The sequence below is a fragment of the Quercus lobata genome, chromosome 6 (genome assembly GCF_001633185.2).
Source record: "Quercus lobata isolate SW786 chromosome 6, ValleyOak3.0 Primary Assembly, whole genome shotgun sequence".
In the NCBI taxonomy this organism is placed as follows: Eukaryota; Viridiplantae; Streptophyta; class Magnoliopsida; order Fagales; family Fagaceae; genus Quercus; species Quercus lobata.
This window is the reverse complement of record NC_044909.1, coordinates 33,424,108-33,440,566: the sequence shown is the minus strand read 5'-3', so window position 1 is coordinate 33,440,566 and position 16,459 is coordinate 33,424,108. Positions and strand designations below refer to the sequence as shown.

The 16,459-nt window shown below is 35.2% G+C and overlaps 1 protein-coding gene across 2 annotated transcripts; it reads left to right on the top strand.

Moving 5' to 3' along the window:
* The first annotated feature begins 212 nt into the window (after window positions 1–212).
* Window positions 213–7,289, top strand: LOC115994980 (glutathione hydrolase 1-like). 2 transcript variants are annotated; one of them, XM_031119358.1, is made up of 8 exons: window positions 288–445; window positions 2,216–2,500; window positions 2,576–2,922; window positions 3,733–4,248; window positions 4,374–4,609; window positions 5,379–5,643; window positions 5,966–6,103; window positions 6,849–7,289. In XM_031119358.1, exons 2-8 carry the CDS (start codon window positions 2,488–2,490, stop codon window positions 7,086–7,088), a joined length of 1,755 nt encoding a protein of 584 aa, XP_030975218.1. In that variant the 5' UTR covers window positions 288–445; window positions 2,216–2,487; the 3' UTR covers window positions 7,089–7,289. The 2 variants fall into 2 exon arrangements, with proteins under 2 accessions (XP_030975219.1, XP_030975218.1); XM_031119359.1 differs by lacking the exon at window positions 2,216–2,500 and having other exon boundaries at window positions 213–445.
* Window positions 7,290–16,459: the final 9,170 nt, after the last annotated feature.

The window sequence follows — 16,459 nt, the reverse complement described above, 5'->3', positions numbered from 1 at the left end:
TTTTGAAATTAACAATTTATACTACATGAAAACATTTGCAAACTTACAAAAATTGTGTTAACGGGCACTGACAAAGTACTATTTTGTAACTTTTTGCAGCTTTATACTAAAAATCTTTTTGCAGCTTTTTGAAAGAAAAATTAACAATTTATATATTGCATCTTGGTCAAACTCAAGCTCAAAGCTCACTGCGCACTGGACCACTTTGCAGCCCAAACTTCTCCGCACGCACTTCAAAAGCCGAAGCCACGTCGCTGTCTTTTTTTTTTGATACTATTCTTGCCAATGGGTAGACGCCATCTGTGCATGTACCACCCCAACTACGGTCCCATCAAAGTCCATGACGCTGAAGTAGTACTAGTAGTCGAAGAAGAAGAAGAAGAAGAAGAAGATAACACAGTCACAAAGGGTGTGAGCTAATTTGTGCAGAGGAGATTCATGTCAAGTGAGTGACTTCAGACTTCTGTTTTGTTTGTTTGTTTTTATTAATGGGTTTTCATATTAGTATAGTATGTTGCTTTAAGGTCTGCTTCAAGAAATTGAATGAGGATTTTTTTTTTTGATAAGGAAATTGAATGCGGATTAGTACAAGGTATTGAAGTATTTTTATAAAATCATTATATTTCAATTAATGATTGAATGCTTATTTAAGTGAAAAAATGAAATCAAATTTATTTTCGTTAATAACAGATTGGTTTCAAATCAAAATGGTAATATCATCAGTTTTCTTTCAAATAAGTTTGTATTCATTTGAGAGTCATTTCCCATTATTTTTAACGTTACCATATTTGATTCAATATGATTACCGTTTACTATCCATTTGATAGGATAGTCAAAGCAATAGTAAAGTAATAAGTTTCATTGGGTAAGAAACTAAAATATTTGATTCAACTATCCATTTGATAGGATAGTCGAAGCAATAATAAAGTAATAAGTTTCATTGGGTAAGAAACTAAAATATTAAAGATTAATGGGTGTTGTTTGGATTTGTTTTGCCATGTCCTGAACTATGATATTTACGCTGTTTATAATTCATTCATAAATAATATAACAGAGTGGCAGAGATTGGTTTTCATGTGGGAAATGTGATGAAGCTGGTCCTAAAGATTTGTAATACCTGTTAATGAAGTAATTATTCAGTACTATAGATGCAATGTTCCATCTCACATGATGATAGGTCCCATTAATTAAATTCTTAATAGGATCCATTATTCATGTAAGAAGAGTGAGCACTAGCTCTGGAGTATTCAAAAAATTTTCCTGTCCCAATGAGTTTTAGTTCAAGTAACACTTCTCTTCTTGTAAAAAATGAGACTGAAGGTTAGGTCTTGGATTCAAGATCCTCTAGACAAGTGAGTAAATTATTAATTTAAAAAGAAAAAAAAGGCATAATATGGGGTATAGCAAACTGGGGATGCATCATAGACACTTAGAAATAAACACAAGAGGAAAGCTTGCATGTGAAAACTTGCCTGGAAATATGGAGGAAAACAAGGATGTTATGTGCTAATACTTAGATTTGAAGCCCACTGATTTATTTATTTTAGTCTGTTGAGGCATCAGATTTACAAGGGTGGAATTAACTGGATTTGGTAAAGGTAGAAACAATAATTATGTAACTTCACTTGATCATGAATGCTTATTGAGCTCGGGTGCTCAGTTGCACAACATTGTATGGTAATCCACAGATTTAAAATCTCCAAGTTTAAGATTTTGTATGTGAAAAGGGTGCACGGTGGGATTAGGATGTTATAATAGATTATGGCCTTGTTTGGAGTTATTGTTTTGGTGATACTACTTATAGTTTTTTTTTTTTTTTTTGAGGGGAGATACTACTTATAGTTAGTTATAATGAAAGCTTATCGAATTCTACACACCATATATACTGACATTAACTTGTTGCCTATCAACACGTTTAGCATTGATGACCTTCTCATATGGTTCACATTAATTGCATTTATTTTTTATTTTTTATATTCAGATCATGATAAAGCTAATTTGGTCATTGGTTCTTAATTTTGTTAAAGTTACCTATATTTTCTATGTGCTAGTTGAGATCAACTACATAGAACTCAGTCTACTCTGGAAAAGATATTTAAAGAAACTATGGCCCCACTTGGTATACACACTCAAACACATGTTTTTAGTTTTTAAATAACATTACACATATTTCTACACGCTTTTTTATTCACATGTATTTCTACACATGTTTCAGATTTTAAGTGCTTATACCAAACATCCCTGTATATGTGAGGCATTGACCTATTTCTATTCTACACATCAACCCTGTTGTGCAAGAGTGAAAAAAGAGAAAGAAAAAAAAAAAGACTCTTCTTCCACCCTGTATAATGGCCCCTAAACCTTCAACCACAAGAACATGCAAGCACCTAACCAACAGTGCCACATAGGGGACTAGTATTAGGCCTCTCCTTGATTGTGCAAAGGAAATCTTCTAGCAAAATAATCTGAGATCTTTTGCTCTACTTGATGGCATCTACATGTAAGTTATCTAACTCCCTCTGATCATAACAAGTTTTCTTGGGGAACTAAACCCTCTTGTATCTCTTGGCTGCAGCTCATTTTTTTTTATGGCCTGCCGTTACATTTCTCTTTTTTATGCTGTTGCGTCCAACTTCAAGCCTTAATGCTGTTAGTGGTCCAACCAAACGTAGACATGAGGTAATTGTGGCACGTCATGGTGCTGTTGCCACTGATGATCGTCGATGCTCCAGAATAGGGATGGAAGTTCTTCGGGAAGGAGGTCATGCTGTTGATGCATCAGTGGCTTCTGCTCTTTGCTTGGGGGTTGTAAGCCCAGCATCAAGTGGCATTGGTGGAGGAGCCTTTATGCTTCTCAGGCTATCCAGTGGGAAGGCACAAGCCTTTGATATGAGAGAAACTGCCCCCTTGAAAGCTTCTGAGGTAATCCAAATATCTTTACTTAAATCTTCTTTGGATTGGTTTTGAACTTGAGTGCAAACAGTTCCTATTAAGCTCAATATTGTAAGTTGTAACAAAAGAATGGGGTTTCTTTCTTTTTATACTTCCTTACAAGGGTTACATTACAATTGGCACTTTTTAATAAATTTCTTATATGTTAAAAAAGAAAAAAAAATGACATATTTTTATTTTTTCTACCTCATTCATGTCTACTGTTGAGGAGCATTTGAGTTGTATGCTTTGGTTGAAGAGCTCTTATTAGCTAGTACTCAATTTCTATTACAATAATGGACCTTGTTTACCTGATCAGAAACTTGCACCAGTGTTTGGCTAGATAAAATTCTGCACCTGGAAGACCCAAGACAGTCAAAACATTGCCTAGCTGAATGGATCTTAACCATCTTATAATTTGTGTAATTTCCCATGTTTATCCATTTCATCTACAAAACTCAATTTCTTTTCCATGAATGGTCTTCTATTTAGCTCTGTCCAATTCTCCCCCCCAACTTCCCCCCCACCACCCCATCCCCCAAAAAATGAAAGAGTGCACATGCATGTCCAAAGATTATGACCCAATAATCCGTATAAATAAAATTTAGTTGTTGCAATTAATACATATCTGCATAGTTTATATTTCGAACATGAAGACATCTGGGAAACTTACCATTTTAAGATACAGATGAAATTGACATATATTGAAATTGTAATTGTGAGCTCATATTGCTTGTTAAACTTTATGTTCTATGTAAATGATTCTTGAAATCATTCTCTTACATGGTTATTCATTATCAGAATATGTATGCTGGAAATGCTACTCTGAAACGTAAAGGTGCCCTCTCCATAGCAATTCCAGGGGCACTTGCAGGCCTTTACAAAGCTTGGAAACAACATGGAAGGCTTCCTTGGAAGAGGCTTGTGAGGCCGGCTGAGCGTCTTGCTCATTTGGGATTTAAGATATCACCATATCTCCACATGCAGATGGTCAATACAGAATCTGGGATCTTGGCCAATAAGGGACTCAGAGATATATTTACTTCAAATGGAAGTCTTTTGCAGGCAGGTGATATCTGTCGCAATGAGAAACTATCAAATACACTAAGAAAAATTTCAAAATTTGGTCCAGTGGCCCTGTATAATGGCTCAATTGGATTCAATTTGGTTAGAGATATTCAGAATGTTGGAGGCATACTGACAATGAAGGATTTGCAAAATTATAAAGTAAAATTGAAAGAACCAATATCTGCTAACATTTTAGGGCTTAAATTGCTTGCAATGCCTCCTCCTTCAGGGGGTCCTCCAATGATACTCGTGAGTATATTTCTTATCAGCTATGGTGTCATATTCTTTCCTTTCTTTCTTTCTTTTTTTTTTTTTTTTTTTTTTTTTTTTTTTTTGGATTTTTTTTACCCAGCTTTATTTGTCTGCTACCCCAGATGTTAAACATTCTTTCTCAATATGCCATCCCTTTGGGCGTATCTGGCACACTTGGGTTCCATCGAGAAATTGAGGCTTTGAAACATGTATTTGCTGTGAGGATGAATCTTGGTGATCCTGACTTTGTTGATGTGTCAAAAGTTCTAGCTGATATGCTCTCTCCTAAGTTCGCTAAAGAATTAAAGAAACAAATAAATGACAATATGACATTTGATCCTAGTCTTTATGGTGGCAGGTAAGCTGCTTCATTGGTAGAGAATTGGTTTGTGTATAAGATTTTAAAGATAAATAACTTATATCCAACTTTTTTATATTATATTATATTGATTTTTTGAAGAACTTAGCTTTGTGCTGTCTTAAATTCTTGCATGTAATTTTACAGAATCCAATCTTGTTGTGTCATCTTAGTGCCAAAGTTAAGGTCTTAAATTTAGTTCAATTTTTGGTTCTTATATGAAAAAATTGAAGTGTCTAATCCGGAAAAGCGATGGTTGCGTGTCAAAGATTGAACTTTTTCTGGTTTATTTTTCTGGTGATGCTCCTCAGACATTGAATAAATCATCAATTTGCGGTCCATGTTAGTTGTGTCACAATTTAGGTGGTAATGAAAGTGTCCATTTGAGTATTGTGGAGATGTAATAAATCTAGGACGAGTATGAAGATGATTTATAAAGCATTATAATCTTGACATTGTACGTGAGATTTATTCTAATTAGACATTCAGTGTTGCTTACATAGAAATATTTTTTGCCTCAAGATTTAAATTGGTTGACTTTTTTTTTTTTTGAAAAGGCCACTTCTCATTCATTTGGGTGGTTGAAATATAATGAAAATGTCTATAATAGAGGCTGCAATTTAGATATTATGGGCAGAAGTTAATGCTTAACTATAACTGTAACTTGTCTTTACCTCTTCATGTCTATCATTTTTGGTTGTAGAAGACCTGCCATATATATTCACAATTTAGAACCCAAATGTTTATGCTAAATGTTGTTTTCTAACAGATGGAATCAGATCCATGATCATGGCACCAGTCATCTTTCTATCATAGATCATGAGCGAAATGCCGTATCCATGACTGCTACTGTGAATGCATATTTTGGTTCACTATTCCTGTCACCTAGTACAGGAATAGTCCTAAACAATGAAATGGATGATTTCTCGATCCCTATGAATGTTTCCGCAGATCTTCCACCACCAGCACCAGCAAATTTTATCCGCCCGGGAAAAAGGCCATTATCTTCCATGTCACCTACTATTGTCTTAAAGGTATGCTTTAAGAGTGTTCTCCACTCAAGTTAGGACTGGTGGCATTTCCAAACTACCAGATTAATTTTCTAATGGTCAAAACTTTCCTATTGCTTGTTGGGACCTTCAGAATGAACAGCTAAATAGTAGAGTTACATATAGTACAATATTGGGAGAAAATTTATTTCAGGGAATGTTTTAGAATAATGTTTGTCATGTCTATTTATCATATTATGTTCCTTTGTGATATACTGATATCTGTTTTTGTTTTTAAGCTTTTTATATTATGGAATATATTCATTTGCAATAAATCATGTGACCTTTTTGACAATGCTTTTTACAGGATGAACAAGTGCAAGCCGTGGTAGGTGCTAGTGGGGGAGGCATGATCATTGCTGGAACTGCAGAGGTTCTCTTGAATCATTTTGCCAGGGGAATGGATCCACTCTCTTCTGTCATGGCACCAAGAGTCTATCACCAGGTCGTTATGAACATTCCAACTCTCTCTCTGAGTATACTTTACAATTTTCACTTGCAATATAAAGCTCTATCATGATGCATGCACGCTGTTGGTAGAGTGCTAAGTGATAATGCTTGCATTTAGATCAAGAAAAATTTGCTGCTTAGGCCTAAAGATATCTGATTTGATTGGTCAATCCTTTGCTAAGTTTATGGGTTAGGGTCAAGTTTCTCAGTATGCGAACAGAGATAAATTTTACAGGTAGAATGTTTTTCTTGAAGTTTCACGGGTGGATTGGGTTCAACTGCATAAAATTTCCTTGTAGGATAAATTTTGCACGTTCAGAATAATATAATAAAAGATGAATGTCATTGGGTCACCTATCTTGTTAGTTAGAGATGTGGGTTCAGTTAAAATATTTCATCTAATATAAGACTACATCAATGTCTTACAGAAAAGTGTCTTGAAGAGCAGGCTGTATTTTTAGGTTGGAGGGCTTTCTGTTTTTAAGTAATTGTAGGATTCTGGTCACCATATTAGTCATATACTGCTACTTCAGTTTCTTGCTTCTCTTAACCAATCCATTTCACTATAAGCTCACCGCCAAATGCATTAATTCGCCCATTTTTGAGCAGCTAGCCTCCCTCCTACCACCCCCCCCTTTCTTCTTTTTTCCTCTATTTTGAATGTGGAGGATTAGTTTTTACTCTATATTGTACCATAAGTAGCCACTAGAAATTCTAATATGACAATTTTGTTTAACCAGCTGATACCTAATGTTGTATACTATGAGAACTGGACAACTGTGATTGGTGATCACTTTGAAGTTCCCGCTGATATCAGGGTAGCTCTTCAAAAGAAGGGGCATATCCTACAGAGCCTCTCCGGAGGGACTATTTGCCAGTTTATAGTTCAAGATGTAGGGACTTTGAAGAAAAATGGAGGCATTGGAAAGCTTGTGGCTGTTAGTGATCCAAGAAAAGGTGGGTTTCCTGCTGGTTATTGAAATGCTGTAGTAATATTAGGCATCTCTTGATACGCTGGAGTAGTATTAGGCAATTCAATAAAGTTTGTGTCTTTTATTTCTGCTGCTGGCAGATGATTTTTCTTCCAATTTGGTGAAATTGTTAGTTATTGTAAGAGAGGAGATAGATACAACTTTTCTGTTCTTAACCAGGATTGAAAGTAGGGGTGGCAATTCGTGTTCGCGTGTTGTGTTCATGTGTCATGTTCGTGTTGTGACTATATAAGTTAACACTAACCCGACATGTTTATTAAACGGGTCAAGATTCCTCAATCCTAACATGACTCATTTATTAAACGGGTTAGTTGTGTACCTGTTTATTAGATTTTATCAAAATTAAAAAAAAAAAATTTGTGAAAAAACAAACAATATTTTTAATATAAAATTCAAAACTAACGAGTAACTGCATCACAAATAATCTTTCAAAACTAAAGTATATCCCAATATCACAAATAATCAATCACGATATTTCAAAGAAAATAAACAATAACGACTAATAAGTTTATATATCTTGAGTTTGAAGGTTATATTGATAAAATGTCATTTAATTAAACAGACCAGACAGGTCAAACGGGTTCTATGTGTTCAACACTATCCCAACCCATTTATTAAACGGGCCAGTCATGTCAACCCGAATATGACACGAACTCATTAAACTTCAACCCATAATCTATTAATTTCGTGTTATGTTTGATTTGCGGGTCGTATTCAATTTTGCCACTCCTAATTGAAAGTTTGGCATGTCATCACTTGTTTTTCAGTACAACATGGTTTTGGTTCACTCGTGCATCTGCTAGCATATTTAACATTTCCATTTTAGAAAGTATATAATGTTTCAATTTAAGATAGTTGCAATGTTGACCTTGCTACTATCCTGGAAGTACATGAAATGCAACAACAATTTTATTTTTCAAGTTGAGACCTTTGATCTAATTCACCTATGTCTTTCAGCTAATTAAAAAACTCACAAAAATGAAAACTCAATATGGAAATCATTTCGAGCACTTTGCCTATATTCATGCACGCGTATCTACGTGCCTTTATGTCAGTTCCTTAGCTGTGTTTTAAGCAGCTATTAAATTCAAGCTGCTTATGAATGATTGTTTGGATGAACTGCTGCCATAGCTTTAATTTCTTGATATCGGTTTCAAGTTGGAATTAATGACTGGTGCTTCTTGTGAATAGGGTTGTCCACTGAAACCCGTACTCGACCAGAGACAAACCATCCGATCTGTACCCAAAACTGGTCGACCCGACACCTGTATCGGTCGGCAGCAGGTCTCAATCTCCAGAAACTAAGACCGACGGGTTGGTTGATGGGTCTACTCTTCAAAATTCGATTCCAACCGATCTGACCTCCTATATATTGAAAACACTCATTGATTTTCACAAGTATGAGGAATTTCCGATCATTTCTCGACAAATCCGTTGAGATCTAGCAAGATCTCTTCAAGATTTGGTGAGTAACTTTAGAAATCTCAATAGATTCGGCCATGTTTTGGCCAGATCTAGTAGATTTTGGCCATTTCTGGCACATTTTGGCATTTTTCGTCTTCCCTGATTCCGATTGACTACCGACCGACACCAACCGATATCTGAGTCGCCCGAACTGACTCATCTTATGGTCGGCGATGGGTCTAGATGTTGGAGACTCGACGTGGTCGAGGCGGTTCCGGGTTGGGCATAAACCCTACCTAGACCTGTGGACAGCCTTGTGAATGCTAAGGAGTTGCTACACCTGGCAGGTCTAAAACACCTGCTTTTTGGCTTATTATGATTGCCACACCAAAAAAGTAAAAAAAAAAAAACTACTTTTGTCCTCTTTTTCCACTATACTTTGAGCTAGCTTTGTAATTGATCTAAGCCGCTTATGAACAGCTCGAGCTCAGTTTGGGAAAAATTTCAATTATGTTCGTTTGTTTAGAAAACAAGCCAAGTTCAAGTCTTAAGTTTAGGCTTGATTATTAAACGAGCCAAACTCAAACATAATAATGTGGTCGTGAACAAGCTCATGAACAAGAGAGCTCCATTAAACTATATATAATATTATATTTTATATGTGTACTTGTCTAAAAATTATATTAATATAAATTTAAAATTGGATTGTATAAGACTATAAGTTTGTTAATAGGTTCATATGATATTGAATTATTATTTGTTGCTTATTGATGATATATATAGTCTATTAATAGTCAAAATTCATAGAATTATGAAGAGGTAAAACATTTTAGTCATGATTTCACAATACATAGGAAACAAATAAGTTAATCAAGTAACTCTTAAACAAGCTCAAGCTTGCTCAAAAAGAAAATAAGCCAAACTTGAATATAAAATCTTTGAGCTTGAAATTGGCTAATTTGTACTAAAAAAAAAAAAAAAATTAAATAAACAAGTTTGAACTTTTGATACTTGGCTTAACTTAGCTCGTTTAAAACCTTACTTTCCACAAATAAAAAATTAGTCCCTTAAACAAACTCAAAAGCATTTTATTGAAAGCAATGAAGAATGTTTTGGACTCATGCTTAGGAAATAGGTTTCAAAAGTACTTGGGTGTGGCAAATAAGCACTTAGCAGCCTAGGCAACTTAGGCCTAGGACTAAGGCCTCACCGCCCAAAAAAATAAAAAAAAACCCTTAGTGAAAAAGGGCCCTCCCCCATTTTCTAAGGCCCAAAATTATATATATATATATTAATGGTTGTGCACATTTTATTATTATTAAAATTAGTGATACTAAAGATATTACAAATTTTACTATAAACTTACAAATTAGCATGTCATTGATCACAAAAAAAGTAATTTAAACATTTATTAATTAGATTGATGAAATTCATCAATTATAGTCATTGTCACATCATGTGGTGAACATTTTGTAGTGTTTTTAACACATTTTTCCTTTTCATTTCTATCAAGACTCCCAAAATATAAGACCTGAAAGCTTAAAATGTTTTCAAATTTTTTTTGCAAATGTATTAAATCATCAATTATAGATTAATCTCCCATAATAGTTTGAGACTAATTTTTGTAAACCGATATCCCACAAAATCACACACAAAATAATCTCTCTCTCTCTCTCTCTTAAAAATAAGATATAGAATTAAAAATTAGATTACGACTTTATTTAACTATGCTCCGCCATATATCAAAAATAAAGTATCTTTTTAATCATAATATATTTTTATTTCATTTTATTAAAATTTTTAGTTTAACTATGATATTCAATTCTCTATATGAAATCAACATTCGTTTTGTTGGTATTGTTTATCAAATTAACTTGATATGAAAAAAATTCTTGTTAGTAATCACCACAAGCTTTTTTATTTGGGATATTAGTTTCATTCTTGAAGACTTGGAGCGGAACTTATTGGGTTGTCAGTATGTGAAAAAAGGTCTCCCTTGCATCTGAATTAGACATATGGCATACAAAATTAGTGAACATAAAGTGAGAAATTAAAATGCAGGACAAAGAGTTTTTGTTTGGGACACTTTAAAATTACAGAGTTTATACTTTAATCCACGAACCTACTAATTTTATCTTAAATAAGATTATTAATTACACTACTATGATTATAGATTTTAATAATTATCTCAACTATAAAATATTTAAATATCAAGTTATTTATATTTTAAAATTTGTATCTATATATATAATATCTAAAAGTATAGTATGTATTATTACTACGCTCTTATTGAGCTAAGTCAGCATAGAATTGTAGTCCACTTCGATTAATTGCAGTCTACATTCATTTAGGTCTTACATTTTTATTATTATGCTGTTAAAGTTTTTTTTATTATATATTTTAAATATAAGTAATGAATTTACTTATATTTGCTTCCATTTTAGGTTATTCAAGACGTATAGAAAATGAACTGTTTGTAAGAAACACTAGAAACAAATTTCAATCACACATTATATTATTTACAAAATATCTCGCCTTATATAATAATTTTTTTTTGAGAAAAAGGTAAGTAAATTTTATTAAAGTAAATCAGATTGGAACATATCATCCAAATAACTAGGTAGATCTTCTACCCATACATTAGTGTTTGCAGTTACAACTGCTCTTCTAGCTAAGGTGTGAACCAACCTATTCACCTCCTTCTTACATGCTGAAACTGACAGTGCTGGAGAGTGCGCCCTAGACTTTGAGTTTCCTCAACAACATGGCCATACAAAGTGTTACATCGGCCTGAGTTATTCAAAGCCTGGATTACCTGTAGACAATCCCCCCCTATCATCACTTGGAACAAGCTTAACACCTTAGCAAATTCCACTGCCCTTCTTGCTTCCAACACTTCCAACTCCACTGATTAGGCCATTGCAATTTTCTGGCTTAGTGCTGCAATGACATTCCCTTCATGATCTCAGTACACCACCCCAATACCAGCACAGGCCGAGTTCTCAAAAAACGCTGCATCAAAATTAGCTTTGTAACAATGCTCAGGAGGAGGGGACAAATGGTCCAGGGGACGACGTACATTCACTCGGGGAGCTTGTTTATGTACGTCGAAATACTCCATAACCAAATCCTTAGCTCTGGCACTAATCTCATGAAGCGCCAATGAAGGTTAGTGTTTTCTCTAATGATTTCGCCACTGCCATAGACACCAAGCAATAGTAGAAAACAAAGCAACCTGAAAACCCGAGCCGTTTTGGAACATGACTTCCACAAGATCCACAAAAGACCTGTACTATTTTTGATACAAAACGTTGAAGCCAGGATCTGACTTCCACACTGCCTAAGCATGATCACATAACCAAAGATAATGCATAAGAGTTTCCTGATGATCATCATAGAGAGCGCATGTTTCATCCACCAGAATATGTCGAGATTTCAAATTTTGCTTTGTAGGGAGGGAGTCTTTTGCTGCATGCCAAATAAAATTACGGATCTTATTAGGAGCCCAGATCATTCAAATTTTCTTCCAAACACTCTGAGAGCTATCCAAAGAAGAGGAGCTCAGATTAGAGTTTGCCACATCAGCGACCAACATACGATAAGCACTTCGAACACTTTAGTCACCATTCGAAGTTAAAGGCCAAATCAAAATGTCATTGGCCCAAGCTTCACTCACATGAATCTTGCTCACCATCTCAGCCTTCCACAGGTAGAAATTACTCTTCAAACGGCCCGGGTCCCATATTCTAGTGTTTGTGTAAAACAAATCACTCACCCGATTCACTGTTGAACTAGCTCTAGGTGACACATTTTTGCTGTAATTGGGATCAAGAAGCCACCTGTGGTTCCAAAAATCTATCATATGCCCATTCTCTACCAGCCAAATGGCCCTTTTATTAATCACTTCATGAGCTTGCAAAATACTTCTCCATGCATAAGAGCATTTCGGATGAATTGGAGTATCTAGAATACTACCATTAGGAAAATACTTTGCACTAAAAACTCTATATAGGAGTGTATCTTTTTGGTGAATAAGTCTCCAAACCTGTTTGGCTAGTAAGGCATTATTGAACTTTTGCATGTCTCGGAAGCCTATATCCCCTACTAATTTCGAGGAATACAAAAAACTCCATTTAACCTAGTGTATCTTCTTTGAATCACTATGACCCCACCAAAATTTTTGAATCATTGCTTCTATATCTTTGCACAGTCCAACCAGTAATTTGAAAACACTCATTGAGTAAGTCGGAATAGACTAGACCATTGCCTTGATCATGAGTTCCTTACCAGCTTGTGATAGAAGCTTCTTCTTCCACCCTTGCATCCTTACCCATATCCTTTCTTTGACCTGAGTAATGCATGCTTTCTTGTCTCTGCCAACAAAAGAAGGGAGCCCCAAGAATTTCTCTTAATGTTGTATTGTCGAGGCATTAAGAGACACTTTAGTTGCTTCCGTGGTTCGTTCATCCATGTTCCCACTGAAAAATAAGGTTGTTTTCTCCTTGTTTATTATTTGGCCCGAGGCTACATCATAATAAGCTAACAAATCTTGAATTTTTTCGCATTTCTCGAAGGTAGATCTGCAAAATAATAAATAATCATCTGCAAAAAAGAGATGAGTAAGTTTTGGGCCATTTTTGCAAATAGGAAAACCCTGAATTTCCCCTTTTGTTGCCGTGTTCTTGAATAAAGCATTCAACCCTCCCGCATAAAATAGGGATAAATAAGGAGAAACAGGGTCCCTTTGTCTTAAAACCCTTGATGGTGTGATCATACCCTTCGATTCTCCATTCACAAGTATGGAATAAGACACTGTGGTAATACATTTCATAATCAAAGCCAACCACGAATCTTGAAAACCCAACTTTAGGAAATTTTTTTTCAAGGAAAATCAACTCCACCCTATCATAAGTTTTGCTCATATCCAGCTTGAGAGCCATAAAATCTTTCTTTCTTGAACAATTAGTCTTCACATGAGGTAAGGATTCAAAAGCTATTAAGATATTATCAGTAATCAATCTATCAACAGTATAGGCACTTTGAGTTTCTGAAATAATAGAATTAAGTAGTGGCTTGAGTCGATTAGCAATCACCTTACTAACAATCTTATAAATCACATTACAAAGACTAAGGTGGTGTTTGGATTGCTCATAACCCATATCTTAAAACTCATATCTCATATCTCAAAACCAATAACTCAAACTCATAACTCATATCTCTAATCACAATAACTCAAATCTCTCTACAATTTGTGTTTGGTTCCAAAACTGAGTTATATCTCTCACTCTTTAACTTTAATTTTTGGCAAAATGATGGAGCCCACCCACTGGTATTGCACAGAAGGGTAACATGGCTACCCATCACAAAACCCACAAAGAGACCGAAAGCCACAAACAGAACGATAACATCTCACTCTTTCAATTCATTTTTCTGTTTTTCCATGCTTATCACAAAACCCAGAAAGAGACCAAAATTCATAAGTCAAAAATCCCATCCCATGCTACCAACAACACCATCATCGTCCAAACCCAGCAAGCAATTCACCAAAGACGGGTCAAAAAACCCTTTGTTAAGCAAACCCGACCCATTCAACGCAATAAAAAACCAATCCTCAGCCATGGTTGTGGGTTTATGCTTGTGGGTTTGTGTGTTTGATTGGTGACCATGGTGGAGTGAGTCTGAAGAAGAAAGAAAGAAAGAAAGAAAAAGAAAAAAGAAAAAAGAAAAAAGAAAAAAGAAAGAAAGAAAAAACCAGCAAGAAGAAAGAGAAAATAAAAACCGTTGGCGGTGGAGTGGGTCTGAAGAAGAAAGAAAGAAGAAGAAAAAAAAGGGTCGTTGGTGGTGGAGTTGTCTGAAGAAGAAAGAAAGAAGAAAGAAGAAAAAAAAAAAAGAAAAAAAAAAGAAAAGCAAAGTGGTATGAATTGACTTGACAATGACAAGTCAGAAAACTGGGTCCCACAAATTTGATTTTTTTACAACTTTGCCACTATAACTCATATTCCATAACTTGAAAACACAGAAAATTTATTTTTAGTTTTCATCACTCAAGCTCAATTTTTTGAGTTTTGAGTGATAGAAACAACATTAAAAAATTTTCCCAAACAAACTTTTTTTTTGTGGGTCCCACATTTTTTGGATTATGGGTGATGGAAACTAAGTTATATAACTCAGTTTCCACCCAATCCAAACAACCCCTAATAGGTCTAAACTCATACACCCTTTCTGAATTATGAACTTTTGGAATCAAAGTGATAAAAGAGTGATTTATGGATTTTAGGAGGGAACCCAAATTTAAACTAGACAAAATAGCTTGAGTAACATCCATACTTACATCAGTCTAGTAAGTTTGAAAACATAAGGGGGGCATCTCATCTGGACCTGGGGCTTTTATCGGGGCCATCTCCTTGATTGCTACATCTACCTCTTTAATAATATAGGGTCGTGCAAGGTTTGCCATCATCTCATCAGTTACCATGGCTTGAACTCCATCCAAAATACGCTCTAAATCATGTGGATTTGAGGAAGTGAAAAGTTGTGTATAGAAATCAGTCAACAAACCCACAAAAACCTTTTCATCCTCCTTCCACACTCCATTAATATCTCTCAGTCCCTTGATGAAATTATTCCTCTTCCTTTGAGTTGCTGACCTATGAAAAAATTCTGTATTCTTATCACCACTTTGAGTACCATCAGGAATACAATCTTGTGCTTTAGTAATTATGTCCCTACACCCAGAATTTGATACCCACATTGCCTCAAAATGAAAAGGCTTTCTTCTCCATTTTTGATGTTCCTCGTCGTCATCAAGTGACAGGAGAATCAGACGGTGATCCGAAGTAAAACAGTTCAGATGATGTACCCTACCCGTGGGGAACTTTGTCAACCACTCATAGTTTGCAACACCATAGTCTAACATTTCCCATATTGTGGGCGCAATGCGTGGTTTTGGGGAGTACGCCTTGACCAAGTGGACTGGGACGGAGAAACAAGGAGTCGCCACCTAGTTTTATGGTTTAAGAAACCATGAATATAACACCCTTACGTGGAGGAATTGATCTTACTACCAAAGTATGAGTTCGGAGTTTAGGTATGATTTTAGGAAAGTGTTAGGCACCCAAAACCGCTCGACCTGTGGGTTGGCTTTCATTAATTGTGTCCTACGTCTTAATCCTACTAAAGGCACATTTAACATTGCATCTTAACACACACACACACACGCACGCACGCACGCACGCACGCACGCACACATTAGCATACATCTAAGCATACAACATGACATTTCATCCTAAACCAAACATACATCTATCATGCTTATCACCACATCACAAACCCTAGCATACATCTATCATACATAGCATCCATTACATCCAAGGCAGAAGCATGTACATATCAAATCAAGGCAAAAATGTAGACATCAACAAAAAAAAATCATATTATCATTCAAAACATGGCATATAGACTTGCACGTATATATTCATCAAAGGAAGATAAGGCTTTTATAACAAACAAATGCATGTTTATGTGAATGCATGACTTACCTTACTCACTTTGCTGCATCTCAGCACCCATGGTATTAATGCATGATCATGTTGTATGCATGTTCATGGTATTAAAACAAGAAAAGAAAAGAAACCCTAATCTAGCATATTAAAAGCAAACAAGTAATTAAGCAGAGGAATAGAGACTTAAAAAGCATAAAAAGGAAAAAACAAAAGCACAGTATGTGAGTTTAGTCCTTTCACATAAGGGCGCTATATACATGGTTACTAGGTTATAAAACTAGGTGGCGAATCCATTTTCTTTTCTCTGCCCTAGTCCACTCGGCCGAGGCATACTCCCCCCTCTAAAAAGCATTGCGCCCACAATAGGCATTTGAAAGCGTATTTTTGTGGAGGCATTTTTAAAATTAAAAAAAAAAAAATTTTTTGATGTTTGTAGAAGCATTCACATAAATC

Bases quoted from the DNA above. Each gene is read 5' to 3' on its own strand.
- LOC115994980 (XM_031119358.1), top strand. The intron at 2,923-3,732 runs GTAATCCAAATA...ATTCATTATCAG, and splicing joins CCCCCTTGAAAGCTTCTGAG to AATATGTATGCTGGAAATGC. The intron at 5,644-5,965 runs GTATGCTTTAAG...TGCTTTTTACAG, and splicing joins CACCTACTATTGTCTTAAAG to GATGAACAAGTGCAAGCCGT.